Genomic DNA, 17,288 nt, shown 5'->3' with positions numbered 1-17,288 from the left:
AAGGAGTTTCACAAGTTAGATATCAGAGTTGCTCATGATGAGGAAGAAGAAGAGAAGGTTGCAAGGTATATGGGGGGATTGAGGTTCAACATCTAAGATGAAATCAATCTTGCAGCACTAGACACTATTTGACGAGTGTTATAAACTTGCAACGAGGGCTAAGGAAAAGATTAAAAGGAGACAGAGAGGCAAAATAATGATAGCAGAAGAGGTAGAGGGAGAGGTAGCAAACCTCCAAATGACAATCAGGTTTCACATGGACAAGAAAAAGGAAAGGAATCTATAGCAGATTAGAATAGGAGCACAAGAGGTGGAAGATATGGTGGAGGAAGAGGAGTGTTTACAGGAAGGTGTTTTACATGTGATGAAGTGGGGCACACTTCGTACAAATGTCTATTGAATGAACCCAAAAAGATTGGTGGAAAAGTCCATTGGGTTCAAGAGGAAAAGAAACAAGAAACTATTTCAAAGAATGCTGATCCTGAGGAAGGAGAGTTCCTAATGGTGAGAAGGGGACAAACAATAAGAAGACCAACCATATTCTGAACTAGATGTAAGAGCAAAGGAAAAGTTTTTCAAATGATCATTGATTCAAGTTCACATGACAACCTAGTATCTTGTGAAATGGTTGAGAAGTTGGGATTGCAAAAACAACCACATGAAGGTCCTTATCAAGCCACATGGGTGAGTAAGGAGCAAGGAATCACGGTGAGGGAGCAAGCCTATGTTGAGTTTTCCATAGGGGACTACTATGACAGGGTCCTTTGTGATGTAATTCCGATGACTTTTTGTCACATCATCTTGGGGAGACCATGGCAATGACTCTGCATCAAGATATTTGAATTTCTAACTTACATTTTAATGCCTTATTCTATTCAAACTTTATTCTAATTTGTTCTCAATGTTTTTAAAGGTAAATATAACCTATCTAAGACTCTTTTTATTTATTCTAATCTTATATGGGCACTATTGGCCCCCCTTACGTCATTTTTATCCTCAGGTTCTTATCAGGACCTTTAGGATTTAGACATATGCTATTAATTTGATCATTACATATGGCCATGATTGGCCTTAAAACATTCCAATTGACCCTTAATGATGTCTTTGAACATTCATGTATTCTTGATGTCTTCATTTGATCATTTCCTTGCTTGGGTGCATCTGCACCACAATCAGGATCAATGCTGATGTGGATTCTGAAGACTTTGGTTCGCACACAATGAACAAGTTTGTCTTGTATAAATCCTCGACCAAGCACTTGTTAGATTCTTTGGCAACAAATTCCAAGGTTGTACAATCAGCGTATGTAGATGTAGGGAGGATTGGAGCCATATCAAAGACAACGAAAATTGCTGATTTTCGTACAGTGCGTGATATGATCATCAAGTTCAAGGCACTGAGAAACAATCGTTAAGATTCTTGTTTTTGTTTTCATTTCAGTTTGTAGGTTTAAGAGGATGCATTACATGTAATGCGGTTACATATGCATGAAAATATGTAATGTGAGTTGCATGCGCAATTGCATGTAACCCTATAATTTTTCTTTTAGTTAGACTAGGTCAAAGTTGGTTGAGTTGCTCCCACTTTTTCTTCCATCTTTTTCTCAACTCCTGTGCCTATATAAAGGAGTGCCCCCTCATTGTAAAAATCATCTTCATCTTTTATTGTATGCAAAAGAGCTTTGGAGAAATTGTGTGAGCAAAACTTTGTTTGTGTAGCAATATTTTGAGAGAAAAGTGAATACAAAGGAGCATTTGAGACTTAACTTTGATTAAGTGAGATTGTTACTTGTGCGATTTATAAGCTTTGTCTATAATTCGTCTAAGTTATCTTTGATTCATGTTATCTTGTCTTCCTGGTAATTGAATATAAAAGAGTTAGGAAGCAATTGAGACAAAGCTTTGACTATGAGCAATTGTGGAAATATATAGCTAGAAACTTTGTCTGTAGTTTATACTTCTTTCTTAATTCGCAAATTAGTTAATTTATTTTGACTTTCAGGAGTCTTTGTGCCTTAATTGTAAAGCTTTTTCATATAGAAGTACGATCAGACTTAGAGTCAAACTGGTACACTTTTAGCTAGCCTTTGAGTTAGTGTTAGTTTATTGGTATCACGGTTTCCAGCTTTAGATAGAAGTGTAGTTAGAGATTCACTTTGCCCATTACTCGCTCCATGAGTAAGTGGATTCTTTCTTGAAAGATAAGAAGAAAGGATATTAGTAACACCCTTTTTATAAAATCTCTTAACTTCTTGCTTACCTTGAGTTGTTCTAAGGAATGGTGAGAAGGGGGAGCCTTCCCTTTAAGGTAAGAGAGACTATGTCTCACACGCTATGGCTGGTCATCCTATTTTGCGACTGACTTTTTTCCCAAAACCTGTTGGTTGCACAATATCCACCCAACAATGAACATCACCAAAATAAAAATTATGATTCTTTTGAAAAGGAAGTAAAACATATTTCCTTCCTTCTTGAAGGAAGCCCATTAGAAATTGTGAAATAATACAAATACTTTTGTGATTGATTTCCATTATAGACTTGGTTGGGAGTCTTGTAGAGCAAAAAGGATTTAGGGAGGGCCAAAAGCATCATTACCTAGCTTAGAATGGATGTAGAAACGCCGAACTTTGGGACTAGAAAATCAAGAAAACTTTATTTTGTTTGCTAGTCACAGTAGTTGTCCTCTATGGATGTGAATTTTGGGGAGGCAACATGACAAAATGTGGTTGGAGACAGGTGGAGATGATTCATATACACTCTATTGCTAGTAGTCTTAACGTCAATACTTTAGTGCCATATGAAATTCTATTAGTAGAAGCAGCTAGTTTCCCATTGGAGGCAGCAATGATAACTTGGCTAATTAGTTTAAAAAAAAAAAACTTGGACACAGAGATAAGCAATCATGGCCCAAAATTCTGATGAAAGAGGACTTAGCCCATAGGAAGAAAACATGGATAAAACAAAACATAAAGTGGTTGAGTAAGTGGAATATCAAGTTGCGAAAATGCTCTAATACCAATATGGAAATAAAAAAGTTTGTCATAGAAAAATTCTGGAATGCCATGTGGACTAATAGCATAGGTCGGAAAAAGGCTTATTACATCAAAGTGCTCAATCCAACCTGGGAACATTGTGATAAAGCTTACCTAGGGGCAACTGTTAAAAGGAAAGCTACATTGTTAGTAATGGAATTGAGGACAAATTCTCATCTCCCTAGATGTGAGTAGGGTGGGTGGAAAAGGCCCAAATAAGAGTGGGAAGAAAAGATTTGCAGGTTTTGTGAGACGGGTGCAATTGAGAGTGAATGACACTTTGTCATATAGTGCGCAACATATGATGACATCCAGGCTCAACACGAAATCTGTTCGAGGGGGGACAACATGCACAACCTACTTGAGGAGGATAAGATCAACCAATCCATTAGTTTGATTGTCAATATTCATAGTAGGGGGGCTGACTTGAAAAATAATTTGGAGTTAGCTTAAGGCTGTGATCCTGTGGTCCCCTAGACTATTTTGTCTCATGGAGTTCATTAAAATCCTTCATTCATTCATTTATCCCAGGGGGTATTTGTAAACTCGGCAGTTTGGCCAAAAAGAGAATCCAATCAAATAGAGCCTTTGAAAGCATGGAATCACAAACATATGAACTTGCATGAAATGGTTTGGCTGGGCTGGAATTTTACACAATCCTTTGTTCTGTTGGTCAAGCAAGCCAAACTTGCTTTGACGAGTTCATCTAACGGCAAACCTACAAATTATAGATTATTTTCAGCAGCTTGTGGTTTTTTGGCTTCAGTTAACACTTGTCTTTTTGATTTCTTTTGTTTATACCAACACCAACCCCAAGTCTGTTGTTACTGAAATGGTGTCTTAAGAGTGGTTTGAGTGACTTGAATTAGTCAAGCAAACTTGTTAGTTTCATTATAGTATTTTGATTGTGTTGCATTTGTTTGGAGATAGCTTGTCATTTGCTTCTGGAGAAACTGATGGTCATCCACGATGATTTCATTGCTGATCCTTGCATTGAAAATGACAAAATGGACTTATTTTCTTTGAGTGAGTTTGTAGTACATCGTGGATCATTGAATGGGAACCCTATGATTGGGTATTGTCTATTTTTTTAATAGAAATAAAAAGTTACTCATTTTTATTAATACTATGAGATATAGGTAAACCTTTCCAAGTTTTGGCTTGTGTTGGATTTTGAGTTCTCTGGGCTGTTTCTCTACACTGTCCCCGTATGAAAACTTTATGCATATTTGTTGATCACTAGTGAAGCTTGGAACATGTTTACTTTGGTTCAGTGTACTAGGATCATGAAAAATGATGATTGTAGCCTTTAGAGTGTTTGGTGAAATGTATAGTATGATTAGATCTGAGAAAGAATAATACTGGTGGAGGCTTCGTTCTATATCCATGGAGTGTAAAAGAGGCTGTATTCTGCATTAGGTCAGTGGAAATATGTGACATTTGGGTTTCTTTTAGAACTTAGTGTGGTGGGATATCCTGCTTGCTTCATGGTTGAGGAATTTTCAAATCCTTTCAGAAGCTCATGCAGTAGGGTGAACCTGTTGGCAATAAGTTCTGCCTATTGATTCAATCTGCTTTGCATTTTAATCTTGGTCTGTTCTTTTTGAATTTAGGATAACATGGCTGTAGTTTTATAGGATTTCATATATTAAAATGTGAATCAAATGTAGCAGTTGAAAATTTCTTTATGTTAAAGGAATTTTGTTTTCACTTATGAAATGCCTCTAGAATTTTATAGATTTGTGATATATTGGAAATTTCTCAAATAAGTTATAAGCTACTTCCCCAGAGACAGATTTTATTACCCTTTGGAAAGTGCGTCTGCAGTTGATTAAAATATGTTGAGGTTGATTATATTTGGTTGCTATGCCACGTATTCTCTGTAACTTCTCATACATATCTTAGTTGTAACCTATAAGAGCCTCTGCTACATCTTTTATATTATGACCAGTGTTAGCAGTGTACTTTCAACATAATGATTCAGTAATTGTGCCAGCCACAGTCAAAAGATGAATATAGTGCCCCTTGGAAAGGAAGTTGAATATATGCAGACCTCAATTATATTTTAGGCAATGAGGTGGGCAGTTTCTCTAAATTACATTATCATCAGTTTACATACAACGAATCAGTGGCATCAGAAACTTGGAAGGCATGCTCCCTAATGCATTTAATTCAAGTTCGCATGTTTGAACGGTCTTATCCCATTCTTTTATGGCCAAGTTGAATTGTGTTAATATTTTCTTGTGATACATGAAAGTTTTGATCTTTCACCATGTTTAATTTGTCCAGAATGCGTGCCAGATGTCTCTTATGTTCATTCCTTAGTCCCACAATTGTAATTATCTGTGTGCAAGTTGTACTACTGTGCATGGACCATTTCTGTTTTATTCCACTTCAATAACATAATGGTCCTTCGTTATGACTTACAATTGTTTCTTAATGACTTATTTATCCATACCTATGCCGAGAAAGCATGAGAAATAAAAATTCCATACAGTCGCAATATCTAAAGGATGTCTATGCTGGCTATAATTTCTTACTTCTGCCTGTTGGATTTTGTTTTCTTTTTGGATGTCAATCCAAATCTGATAGAACTTCCATTAATTTTCTTGATATACTTGACATGCATTGCTGATATGCTAGAAAAATGACCAAGCCTTTCACTTATCATTTCTAAATGGTCAATCCTTGTCTGGCCAAGAAGCATTGAGGAATTTGTATTCTGCATGTTTTGATGTGTTTTCATAAGTTATTCTCTTTCATTGGTGATGCTCTTTGTTTGGAAATCTTCTCACCAACTTTCTTGGCTAGGTTTAATGGAAATTTTGAAACTTTTTACTATGGAATCAGCGCCTACTACTAATAGTCTGATGATACTTTTTGTATAGATTGTAGCAAACGGTTTTTCATAGCAAAAACAAAGACAATCTATATAAGATTTTCCAACATTCATTGAATAGATAACTGAAAACCCTTTTCATATGACATTAACTGATTAAACAATTAACTGAAATAACCATAACCATATCAAAGACAATCTGAAAATAACTAGTTTAATGATTAACTGAAAATAACTGTATCCAAGATCATCAGAAAATAACTAGATTAACGATTAACTGAAAATAACTGTATCCAAGATCATCAGAAAATAACTAGATTAACTATTAACTGAAAATAACTGTATTCGTGATCTACTGAAATAACTATAACAATGGTTAACTGAAATAACTAAGTTATTGATTAACTACATGCAAGTAAGTAAATGCTTATCAAGAAAAGAAGAAAAGAAACATACAAGTATCTTCTGGAGGGTCTTTAGCTAGTTGTGCAAGCCTCGGCTTTTGGTAAGAAGAAAAACATTGACATGGGCTTAACTTCCCAACCTTGGACCATACTTATCCCCACACAATCTATTGAATTGAAAGGCCCTCCCTATCTCAGGATTGGGCTTGAGATATTCTTAGTCTAGCCGCCTGAGCATCCTGGTGTTTAGAATGTCGGCACAGTTATGAAACAAACACGTTTACATAACTGGTACCACAGACATTAAGTGATCAAAAGATGACAAACACGCCTTTAAACTACCTTGGCCAAGGATTTCTGATGGGTTCAACAACCCGATCACCACTGCTCGATTTGACAACAGGTTACATTTATAGGGACGAGCATGAGCTAATAAATATGGTTATATAATTTGTTTAATCATATCCGATTTCATCTTTCGTGTTCTTACAGATATCATTCTCACCTCTTCACCTTTAAATGGCTATACAACGGGTGAGTCCTAGGTGTTCGGATTCTTAAAGCAATTGGTTCCGTTCTTTTAATTTATGACAAAGGGTTGCTTCTAGTATTTCACATTCTATGATTAAAGATTTGCAGAAATAAATTCTTTGTATTTTAACTTCTATTGGCTAAATAATTTATGATTCCATGACTTGGTACTTTACTATGAATTATAGTAACAATTTCCTATGATTATTCAAGTAAGAAATGAGTATAAATTGCAATCTATTGATACAGAATTGGAAAGCATTACTGGTTATGAAGGGAATATGACAACATTGAAAGATTGATCATTCACATGACCTGATATATTATTTGGAAATGCCTAAGCTTTGCTAGACGTTGGATATCTGCTCTTCTTCAAATGATTTCAGTGTATAGAGGTGGCTTCAACTTCAGCAAGTTGAAAGAAACGTACAACAACATGTACAGGGACGACAACACTTATATTCTGCAAAAAATTACGAGTTTGGCAGAGGTTCGGAGGTTGAATGAAGTCGGAACTATGAGCATGGAAACAAATGGCAAAATAAGGGAGGAGTTGGAAATAAAAGGAGGAGCCGATTGTGAGTATGATAGTTGGGTGAATGGAAAAGGCGGAAATGTTTATTGAATATCGTAGCACAAAAAAAAGGCAGTCGGGTGTATTTAAAAAGATGTCCGCCTTCTATACACGGCTTCCATTAAAAGGAATAAATTGTGACTTCTTGGCCTCTGTAACATAAGAATATTTTGTCAATTTATTATGCCAAGTGTTTAATCGGTTATAAACAAGAAAAGAATAAAAATGGAGAAAGAGTTGGAAGGTTATAATTCGAATATTATTATTATAAGTTATATTTATATATGTACATGTAAATATATTAGTGAGGTGGCATCGTTTTATTATAAGAAAATAATTTAACGGTGCCATTTCATTTTTATATCTATATGTACGTACATATAGAATAATAATAATAATAATATGGTGAAAGATCATTTTAAATCCTTTGTGGTACATTTTATATTTCAATTCAATTATTTTATGTTTCTTAAATTATTTATTTAATAGCTCATGCGGGTCCCACAGATGTATCCTGTGATTGTCATTAGGTCCTTACCAAAGAAGTTTAAAGTCATACCTATCAATCTTGTTGACTAGACTAAGCAAGTATCCCATTCCAATTATCCTGTTTTGCAATGCTCCTCCCCCTTCATCTTCTCCTGCAATCACCTGTGAAAACACTTCTACCATAATAACAATTTCATAATAATTTTCATATAAACATTTAAAAGACTTTAAAATACTAACCATAATTCCAAAATCAAGCAACTGCTAAACATCATATAACAATTAATGGTTAACAAACATCTTCATTAATAGTTAATACAATGGATATAAATAACTACCTACTTCACATGATCATGAAAGAAGAATCCGTTGAACCCAACGGCTATAAGCAAGTTTAAAATTAGGTCAAAAATTTGGGATGTAACATAGATGACAGTTGGATTAATTAGATTAGTCAAATTACTCTATGTACATGTGGTGAGCCAAATTCTCCTGCTAAAAGTAGTCTGGTGGCTGTCCACTTAATTTTTCATTTTTATCTGAGCTACTAGGCCCTGCCACTCCATGGGTCAATGGTCTGTGAATATTTCACTTTGTATAAATTGGCAAATCAATATGCATGTGGACAAGACATTCACATTGCTGCATGGAAGTCAATGGTTTTGCAACATCGAATTTGTGACATGCTCTGATGCCGACAATGGCATGCAGTTTGCTACATTCTTCTGAGTTCCTTTTTGGGGAAGGAAAATGTAGAAATATGCAAATGGGACACATCTATGTGACAGGTAGATGAGAAGAGGGGATTGGGATGGTGACCTAGTGATCAGACATGCCTGAGGTTGAAAGTCTAGTTAGAGGGGACCAACATTGTGAAAATGATCTGAATTGCATTTTATCATGTATTTATAATATATATGATATAGCTTTGGTTTAACTAACATTATCAGATATACACAATAGATATGTAAAGCAGGTTTTTTCCTGGATTCAATTCTGTGTATTCTTTTGCAGCAATGTTTTGGATCACACTACGTATCTGAAACATTGATGCTAAAAACTACACACAATTGGATCCAGAAAAGAACTTGCTTTAGCTATGGTTTGTAATCATAGAACTTCTGACATCAGAATTTTGTTAGAAAAAACCAAGAACTAATGAAAGTAATAACGTCAAGTATTATTTATTTGATTGATGTCAAAATAAGAGATGGTGAATTTGTACATTCTGTTGTTAGAGTGCTTAATTTGAGTAGCTTATGCTTAAATTGTAGGGACCTGCTTTGTAACATCTAATTTGTTTTTATTTTCCAATGCTTTTGCTGTGCAGGAGTGATGGCATTAAGTGCAACAAGTGCATATTATGATCCTTCTGAGGTTGCAACTCGTATCTTACCAAATGTTGTTGTTCTTACTGTCGACCCAGACAGGTAATCTAATTTGAGATTCTGAGGGAAAATCAGTAGAGTACAAAATTATATACAAGATAAATCCACTGTATGCTGTTCTTGGAGGGCATGCACTTAGTGGAGCTGTTATTGTAGTTTCAAATACTACATAAATTTAATTAACAGCTTAACAGACTAAATGTCAGATTAGATTTACTTTGGGATTTATGAATGTCCATATTCTCATCATTTTCATTTACTCAGTGTCTTTTCATTTATGCATTTCAAAATTGAAAATGCTGTTGACCATAAAATGAAAGATAAGCAAGGAACCTTCTTAAGACTCCCAAAATGATAGCTCAGGGACAATTTTTGTTAACCACGAGGATAGGAATCAAAGAGAGAAATAAGTGTAGAAGAAAAATATGTTTATGAAAACCATTTAACAAGAATGTGTCATACAACATAATCTTGTTTTCTTGGAATGAAAAAGCATGACGCTGAGAATTTTTGGAAGGTTCCATGAGAAGCTTCCAAGATCAGTACATGTGTGAATGTATCTGGCTTCATAATGGTAGCAGGAAAAATAGTACCAAACTGATTAGACAAATCCTCCTAAAAAAATGAAGGAAAAACTGCAGAGAAATGATACATGCAGCTTAGTGAGTTTAAAATATTATCAACAGCTGTTCAGAAAAGCTTTAATAGCAAGCTTTAACAGAAAAGCTTTAACTGGCAAAAGAAAGTCTTCAATGTTTCACATATTGTAAAGGAAATACCAGAACAGGAATTCCAAAATAACAAATTTCAAAAATCTTAGAGAGCTGAATCATCCAGATATCTGAATATTGAATGATTAAGATATTTGATGGTCCCAATTTGTGCAACATGGTCATGTTGGTACAATAGTAGCACAGCACAGTTCAAAGCACTTTTCCCTCTTAAAGTTCAGGCCTCCCTTAATCAGTTTTAGGGATATTTTTGTTTAGATATTTAACCAAGCCTCAAGAGGTTTTGAAACCTTTCTCTTATGCATTACCAGATGAAATTTGGAGCAGGTTGTGTGCAAAACTCAGTTTTTTTGAATAGATGTTGTGTTTTCTCCATAAGAATCTTAAACGATTTTATTCCTTGTATCCTCGTTATACAAGGATTCGTACTTTCTTGGTTTATATTTTTTTGATAGAAAATGTTCCAAAATATCACTGTGATCAAGTGATTTTCTCCTCTCATCTGTAGTATCAGTTTGTTCTGAATCTATATGTGGATAAATTTGTAGTGCTTTTATATGCTACAGTATAATTTTTATTTTGTGGTCCCCTAATTTTAACTGCTGATTTCTTTTGTCTTGAGTAGTGAGGTGAGATCCAAAGCATTTGAGGCAATTCATTTATTTCTGCAAATTATGAAGCAACATCATGAGAAGGTGTGTACTCAACGCCATTCGTTTTGTAACAATGTACACATTTTGATTGAACTGGTAGCTTCACTTATTTTTGTTAAGTTTGTAGTTACTGTCAGATTGAAATGATCATAAGATTCATTATTGATAGTAAATCATCATTAGATAAATATTCCTATATATATATATATATAATTATTTATATTTTATACATATTGTTATACTAACTAATGATGATTAATTATAGAGACATGTCTCCTCCTCTCATATTCACGAGTCCTCAAATCTGCATTTGGAAAATATCTATAACAATGGCAATATAATTACATTTGCAGAGATCCTAGAAAATAATATGGTGCCAGAGCCGACTGCAAATGTACAGAAAAAAATTAAGTTGTATTTTGATCTCTCCCTTCCTTTTTCTAATTATGTCTCCTGCAAAACAAGTCCTTGTTATCAGATCAGAAAATTCCCTACTAGCTGCAAAAGAAAAAGTGATTGTTTGAATAGGTTTGCGCAGCAACAACTTATGTGAATCCCTCTGCATAGTCTGCAGATAGAATTGTGGCTTCTGCTGCTAGGGATCTCATTTCCCTTACAACTCATTTAGCGCTTGTGCCCTCAGCTCAAAACTTGTTCAAAGTTCGTCTTGACTTCTGCATAGGTTGTCGACTTGTAGAATGGTTCACAAGTGTTACTAAAGGGGCGTGTGGAGTTAGTCCACTCCTCGACTATGTCACCCACCCAATCACCATCCTTTGTGCAGATAGTGGTGTGGGTCCCGTGGTGTGAGTTGTTAACCACAAATGACATGCAGTAATGACAACATAGGTGTGACAATATCTATCAAAACTATTGCTGGGGATTTGTAATTGAACAACGATATATTGGATTATGCATCGACACCCTAAAACATATGTTCTAATAACTTTCGAGTGGCAGGATATGATAAGATTGAGGCAACTGACAAATGTTTAAGTTTGAAAAAGTGAAACTTGATATAGAAAAGGAGTTAGGAAGATATGATTATTCCAGGAGACTATTCTCTTGGATACATTGAAAGAAGATTCATAGGTTTTACAAACTCATGATTTCAAAATACAAACACGGGGAGATGCCATGATTGTGGTGCCGAAACTGGGGAGTACACCACATTTCTCGGTAACTCGATGCTTCAAACTGACTTCTCAAATATAATAAAGTCTCATTAAACCTGAGAAATAGGCATGAGGGCTCACAAGATTGTGGTAATAGTGTTCTTAAAAAATCCAACAAACATTGCAAGGGCCTAAGCTCAGTCCTTTATAAGAGAGACTACACATTATTGCAAGGAGACTACATATGCATGCATGTTCATCAAATTAAACATTTTTTATATAAGCAATGTAGAAATGATGATCAAAATGGCATATTTATTGCTCGAGATCATTACTTGTTCCATGTGTATTGTGGGGTCTTGATATGATCACAAAGTCAATGGATCTAATGAGCGTTTAAAAAAAAGAGCAGAATTTATGAAATGGTGGACAGTACAATGATAATACGGCTAGATAAATATTTTCTAAGGATGCTCAAGGTGCGCCTATTGATTGACCAAAGTGCATAATTTAGAGATGAGGGATATCTGCAAATGGGGCGAACTTGCAAATGATGCCCATGTTAAGCATTCCACTTAATACACAGGAGAAATAAAAGCATACGATTGGAAAATACAAGGGGAAGGGAATTATTTACTGTCGAGACCTTTTTGAATCAGATAACTTCATCATTAATGTATAACTTCGTAAGGTGCGGTGTCAATGTGAATATAGACACCAAAGTCATCGATTTAGCAGAATAGTGGCAAAGTATGGGCTCCACAGACAAGACACGAGGACAACAAGATCTTGAGCAAGCAAAACACTTAACATGAGTTATCGGATCATCCTATCCACCGAGGAAACTACTAAAGCATATAACCCATAAAGGTATGTATGAAGATATATATATATATATATATATATATATATATATATATCTGTTTTTGTACTCATATAATATGAGTTGATATAACTAAAATATATATGTTCAATAATATATAATGTGCTTTATATAGAATATTGTAAAATATGTATATATATAATGTGCTTTCTTTTAAAATGATATTTATAATGTTTCTTACACAAAGAAATTCATTATGAGAGTATAAATGGTAAAAATGAAGTATAATTAAATTTTGACTTCTCTATATCATTAAGACCTAGTGGATATTAATAATAAAGGGAAGTTATTGACTTCATGAACCATGAACAAGTCATTAGATTAATATGCTTAATATATTTCAAGTATGAAGTCAAATAGAAGATGAGAATATGGTTGCGGATAAGGATGTGGAAAATAGCTATAGAGTTGTGAGCGATAAAAGGAAAAGTCATGAGATAAGTGGCACTAATAAGTAACGATATGTGAAAACATAGATTCATATACATATGTTAGAAGTATATTAGATCTTTATCTATACTTGAATGATTTTATATCATTATGTAGAAGTACCCTTGGGTATTATGTTAGTTTCTCTCTTATTCTTCTATTTTAATATGTACTATAAGATATATTTGCCTTGATCCTTTTTCGAGAATGCTCTTGCAAGAAAAAGAGGGAGATTGAGATTCAGAGGGAGGTTGACATTTGAGGCAACCTTAAAAAAGAGGGAGCATATAAAGGATATGATTCAGTCAACCGTTGGTGATCTTGATCATATTAATTCAGAGGGAGTAAACCATGTTATGATAGATTCACTAATGATATAAATTTGGAACACACAGATTGCAAGATGTGTGTAATATAGGTTTAATCAAAAGATCAAACAAATACCTTTGTATGAACAAAGGAAATTTGAGTAGTTGTGAGACATTAATGAAGCTTTTAAGAATTCATTTGAACCATCTATGAGTCTCTCTTTGATGAATGAAACTTGACATCAAATTTTATTTTTAGCCCGTTGATTCATAATATCCAATATCAAATTTTAAACTATAGCGGCAACTTGAAGTATTCACATCCTTTTTAGCTTGGTCCCAAATATTATTCAGATGAAAGCCTCAAAAATGTACAATACACAAGCATTATATTACTCCATTTCGGCACTTGTGATTTCAATAACTCCCAACAAGTATATAATCAATAATTTCTCTAATTATTAATGTGTCCAGACTTTGACTCTAAGCTTCATCTTGTGAAATATAATTTTAAAACTCTCCTCCAGAATTGAAGCAACCCACAAAGAGGGATATGTCCGATATAAAAGATTATTCAGAAATCAATTTTGTAGCATAGTTAGTTATACCAAAAGCAGAAAAAAATTTCATAGAGGAATGAATATGCTGCCAAAATCACCTGAAAATTTGCCTCAAAATCACCTGAAAATTCACCTCAAAATAGTTCTCTATTTTTTCCAAAGTATCCCTCACAAACTCTGATTAAAATCTTGATATATCGCTCCATAGAAGTCACAGTGATAAATACTTTATAAGCTGATTTCAGAATAGTCACATTAAATTAGTTCAGATACCATATAAAATATAAGGAAATTGATTTTTTCAGAGTTTGCAATACCCTTGCAAAATTGTTCACAATTGTAAAATACCAAGTGTACCCAACAGGATGGCAGGTTAGAAGCTTTGATACCACTGTAATATCCCTAACAGGATATTTTCCTCAAATTTTCTCAAAAACACAATACAAAATTTAAAAAAAAGATATGCATGTGAAGATTTTCACTTCATTCAGCAAATACAAATATCCAGCTGAAAATAATATGTCTTTACAATCCCCCAACAAAACAAGGCAATAACCAATCTTAAACACAAAAAATACAGTCACATTGGTAGTATGAAAAGAAAGATTTAAGCACCGAGATACCTGTGTGATGTCTTTAACAAGACAATGGTTTTTTGTCCACTATCCAAGATCGAGGGTTTTTGTCCTCTCACTTGCTGAAAGATGTAGCTTTCGTAAACTCTCCAAGAGAGATAAATGAAATCCAATGTAACAAATCAAATGTGCTGCAAATGCATCCTCTCCCCTCTTTCAAGCCCAAACAAGTGACTCTTCATATTCTCATCTCTGTTTCTTTATTTCCTTTTTAAAATAATAGTTTTTCCCAGCAAGGAAATAAAATGCCCATAATAATAAAGTGACTTTTAATAATGTGAACTTAATTTATAAAGTCACTTTATTAACTAATCAATGAAATCTTCAGCTATTAAGATTTTTGATGAGATGGACTCAGATATGCATGTAACATAGTTCGTCAGAAAGGTCTGGACAAGACACACCTAGTCGAACCCTTAAATGCCAAGAATACCAAGTCTGCCAAATTACTAAAAGTAATAAGTGCTTGGAAACCCCAATGAACAACCTTGATTGGCCAATCCTTGAAACTGCTTAGGCTAAACTAAATTGATCACAAAGAATACTTGGTTAGCCTCGAGACCAAGGGATAATAGGCTAACTGCGCAACTAACTTCACTGACCTAGAAAAGGGGACATGATACAAAATGAGAGTGTGGGTAGCTCCTGCATTGTTGGATGAGAAGAAAAAAGAGAGGGAAAGGGCACACACAACCATAGTAGCATCCATTAATCTCGAGTTAGTAATGAAGTTAGAGGTAGATATGAAATATATTGTGGGCACTAGTCATGGTCCATGCATACGTGGCACATCCACCTTATTAAAGTTTGGCATAGCCTAGTCATAGGGTTTTTTGTGCCTATATACACAAATGGAGCCCAGCCTTTGTTGTAAGGTACATGGTGAGAGAAGGTGTACAAACAAGTGAGTTAGGTGTGTGAATTTTTGGGTATTACAATGAGCATACCTTCAATGTGGTAAATGACTCATATTGATAATGTTTTTCACAACATTGAGAGATGCAAGGACCCTTTTCCAACAGGCTGAAGTAGTTTATATAAGATAATATTGTAGATGCAGAGACAATTTTTGAAGAACAAAAGAAATAATGGTCAATGTTCAAAAGCACCATTGCTTTAGATGGGTGGAAAGATGGAAGGAACTACACCATCATCAATTCTTTTGTAGCTTAAATGGTGAGATTGCATTCCTGAAGTCAACGATGCCTCTAACAAAATAAAAATAAACAATTTGAGCTTAATGCTCGAGGTTGTTTTATAGTTTGGCATTGAGAGTATGGTATGAGCCATAGACATTGCAGTGACATATGTGGTGTTTGGAATATTGCTTGAAGAGAGGTATCCATTATTTTTTGAACCTGTTGCATGACTCATTGTTTTGACCTTTTAGAGGATTTAGGAAATAATGATGATGTGAGATTACTTGTAGAAGATGCCAAGAGCATAAAAAATTACACTATAGCTATCCTTGAGTTCTCTGCTTTGTACAAGATCACACCAAGGGGAAAAAGTTGTGTCATTCCGTGTCACAAGGTTTGTAGCTAACTTTTTGACATTGCAAAGGATTTGCAGTTTTTTAATATGGTAGAAGTAGATGTTTGCGAGTCAAACACAGCCAAACTAAACAGATTCAAAGAAGGTTCATATAGAAAGGGCATCAAAGACGATATTTGGTGATTTTTTTGCAAAGAGAGTTGCAAAGATATTCAAGGTACATTCAAACATAATTCTAATTTTCAAATTGAATCCTTTTTTTTCTCAAAATTTAAAAGCTTTTATTTTAATTGTGAGATTGTAACTTTAGTTTGTTTGTAGTTGATAAATAGGAGATATTTTCAAGACCAAGTCAAATTATAATATTGCTATTAGGATTCATGTTTTTAGTGTTCAAGTCAAACTAAATGATCCATGATCCATGTTTCATGAGTAGTGGTTTATTAGAAGCCATCTCTCATGGGAATGAATGGTACACTTGACACTCATTGAATCTAGCTGATGCTCACAGTGGTGAAGCATTGGGCCTTAGGTCATCCATCCTAGTACTAGTTCATTACAAGCATGCTACGCCATGGAATTATCTCCAATATTAAGCACACTTAGCTTGCTACCCCTTTTGCAAAATGTTCAACAAGTGTTGTACCTTCTGAACCATTCATTATAGATCCCCTTTTGCTCATTAATTAATAAGTAAGAGTTATTTTCCACAACAAGTGAACTAATGATATAGCTATATAGATTCAATTGTGTAGTTTGAGTCAAACTCATTGACCCATGTTTCATGAGCAGTGATTCACAAGAACCCATCTCTCATGAGAATGATTGGTATGCATAGCACTCATTGCATCTAAGTGATGCTTAGTGGTGTGAAGCATTGGGCCTTTTTGGGAGGTTGCGCTTAACCATGAAGTTTACTCCATTGTTAAGCCTGCTTAGCTTGCTACCCCATTTGCAAAACTTCAGCAAGAGAGATTGGATTCGGCCACATTGTTGAAGATGATATTGAACGAGGCAAATGACAAGTTAGTAGTGATAGCAAGAGTGGAACCTAAATGCATTCTTAGAGGCTTAATGAGGAGTTGTAACTAAGGGCAAGAACTAAATTCCCTGCCCAATTTCTGAGTAGAATAGGTAAGAATTTGTAAATTATTATAATCTGTAATTTGCATGAAATTCAATTTATGACGATGATTTTGGAAGACACCCATCATAAATAGAGCT

General features: G+C 34.5%; 1 protein-coding gene across 1 annotated transcript in view; it reads left to right on the top strand.

The window, feature by feature from the left end:
* CTEXP (kinase family with ARM repeat domain-containing protein) overlaps positions 1-17,288 on the top strand; it is a 191,363-nt gene that overhangs the window by 134,528 nt on the left and 39,547 nt on the right. Inside the window, exons 16-17 of the mRNA XM_089792423.1 lie at positions 9,199-9,298; positions 10,613-10,682. Coding sequence (XP_089648549.1) covers positions 9,199-9,298; positions 10,613-10,682 — 170 coding nt within the window. The remainder of the gene's footprint in view (positions 1-9,198; positions 9,299-10,612; positions 10,683-17,288) is intronic.

The sequence above is a fragment of the Cupressus sempervirens genome, chromosome 7, assembly GCF_028749045.1.
Source record: "Cupressus sempervirens isolate cs-2001-9-10 chromosome 7, ASM2874904v1, whole genome shotgun sequence".
NCBI lineage: Eukaryota > Viridiplantae > Streptophyta > Pinopsida > Cupressales > Cupressaceae > Cupressus > Cupressus sempervirens.
This window is presented reverse-complemented; position numbering and strand designations above follow the sequence as displayed.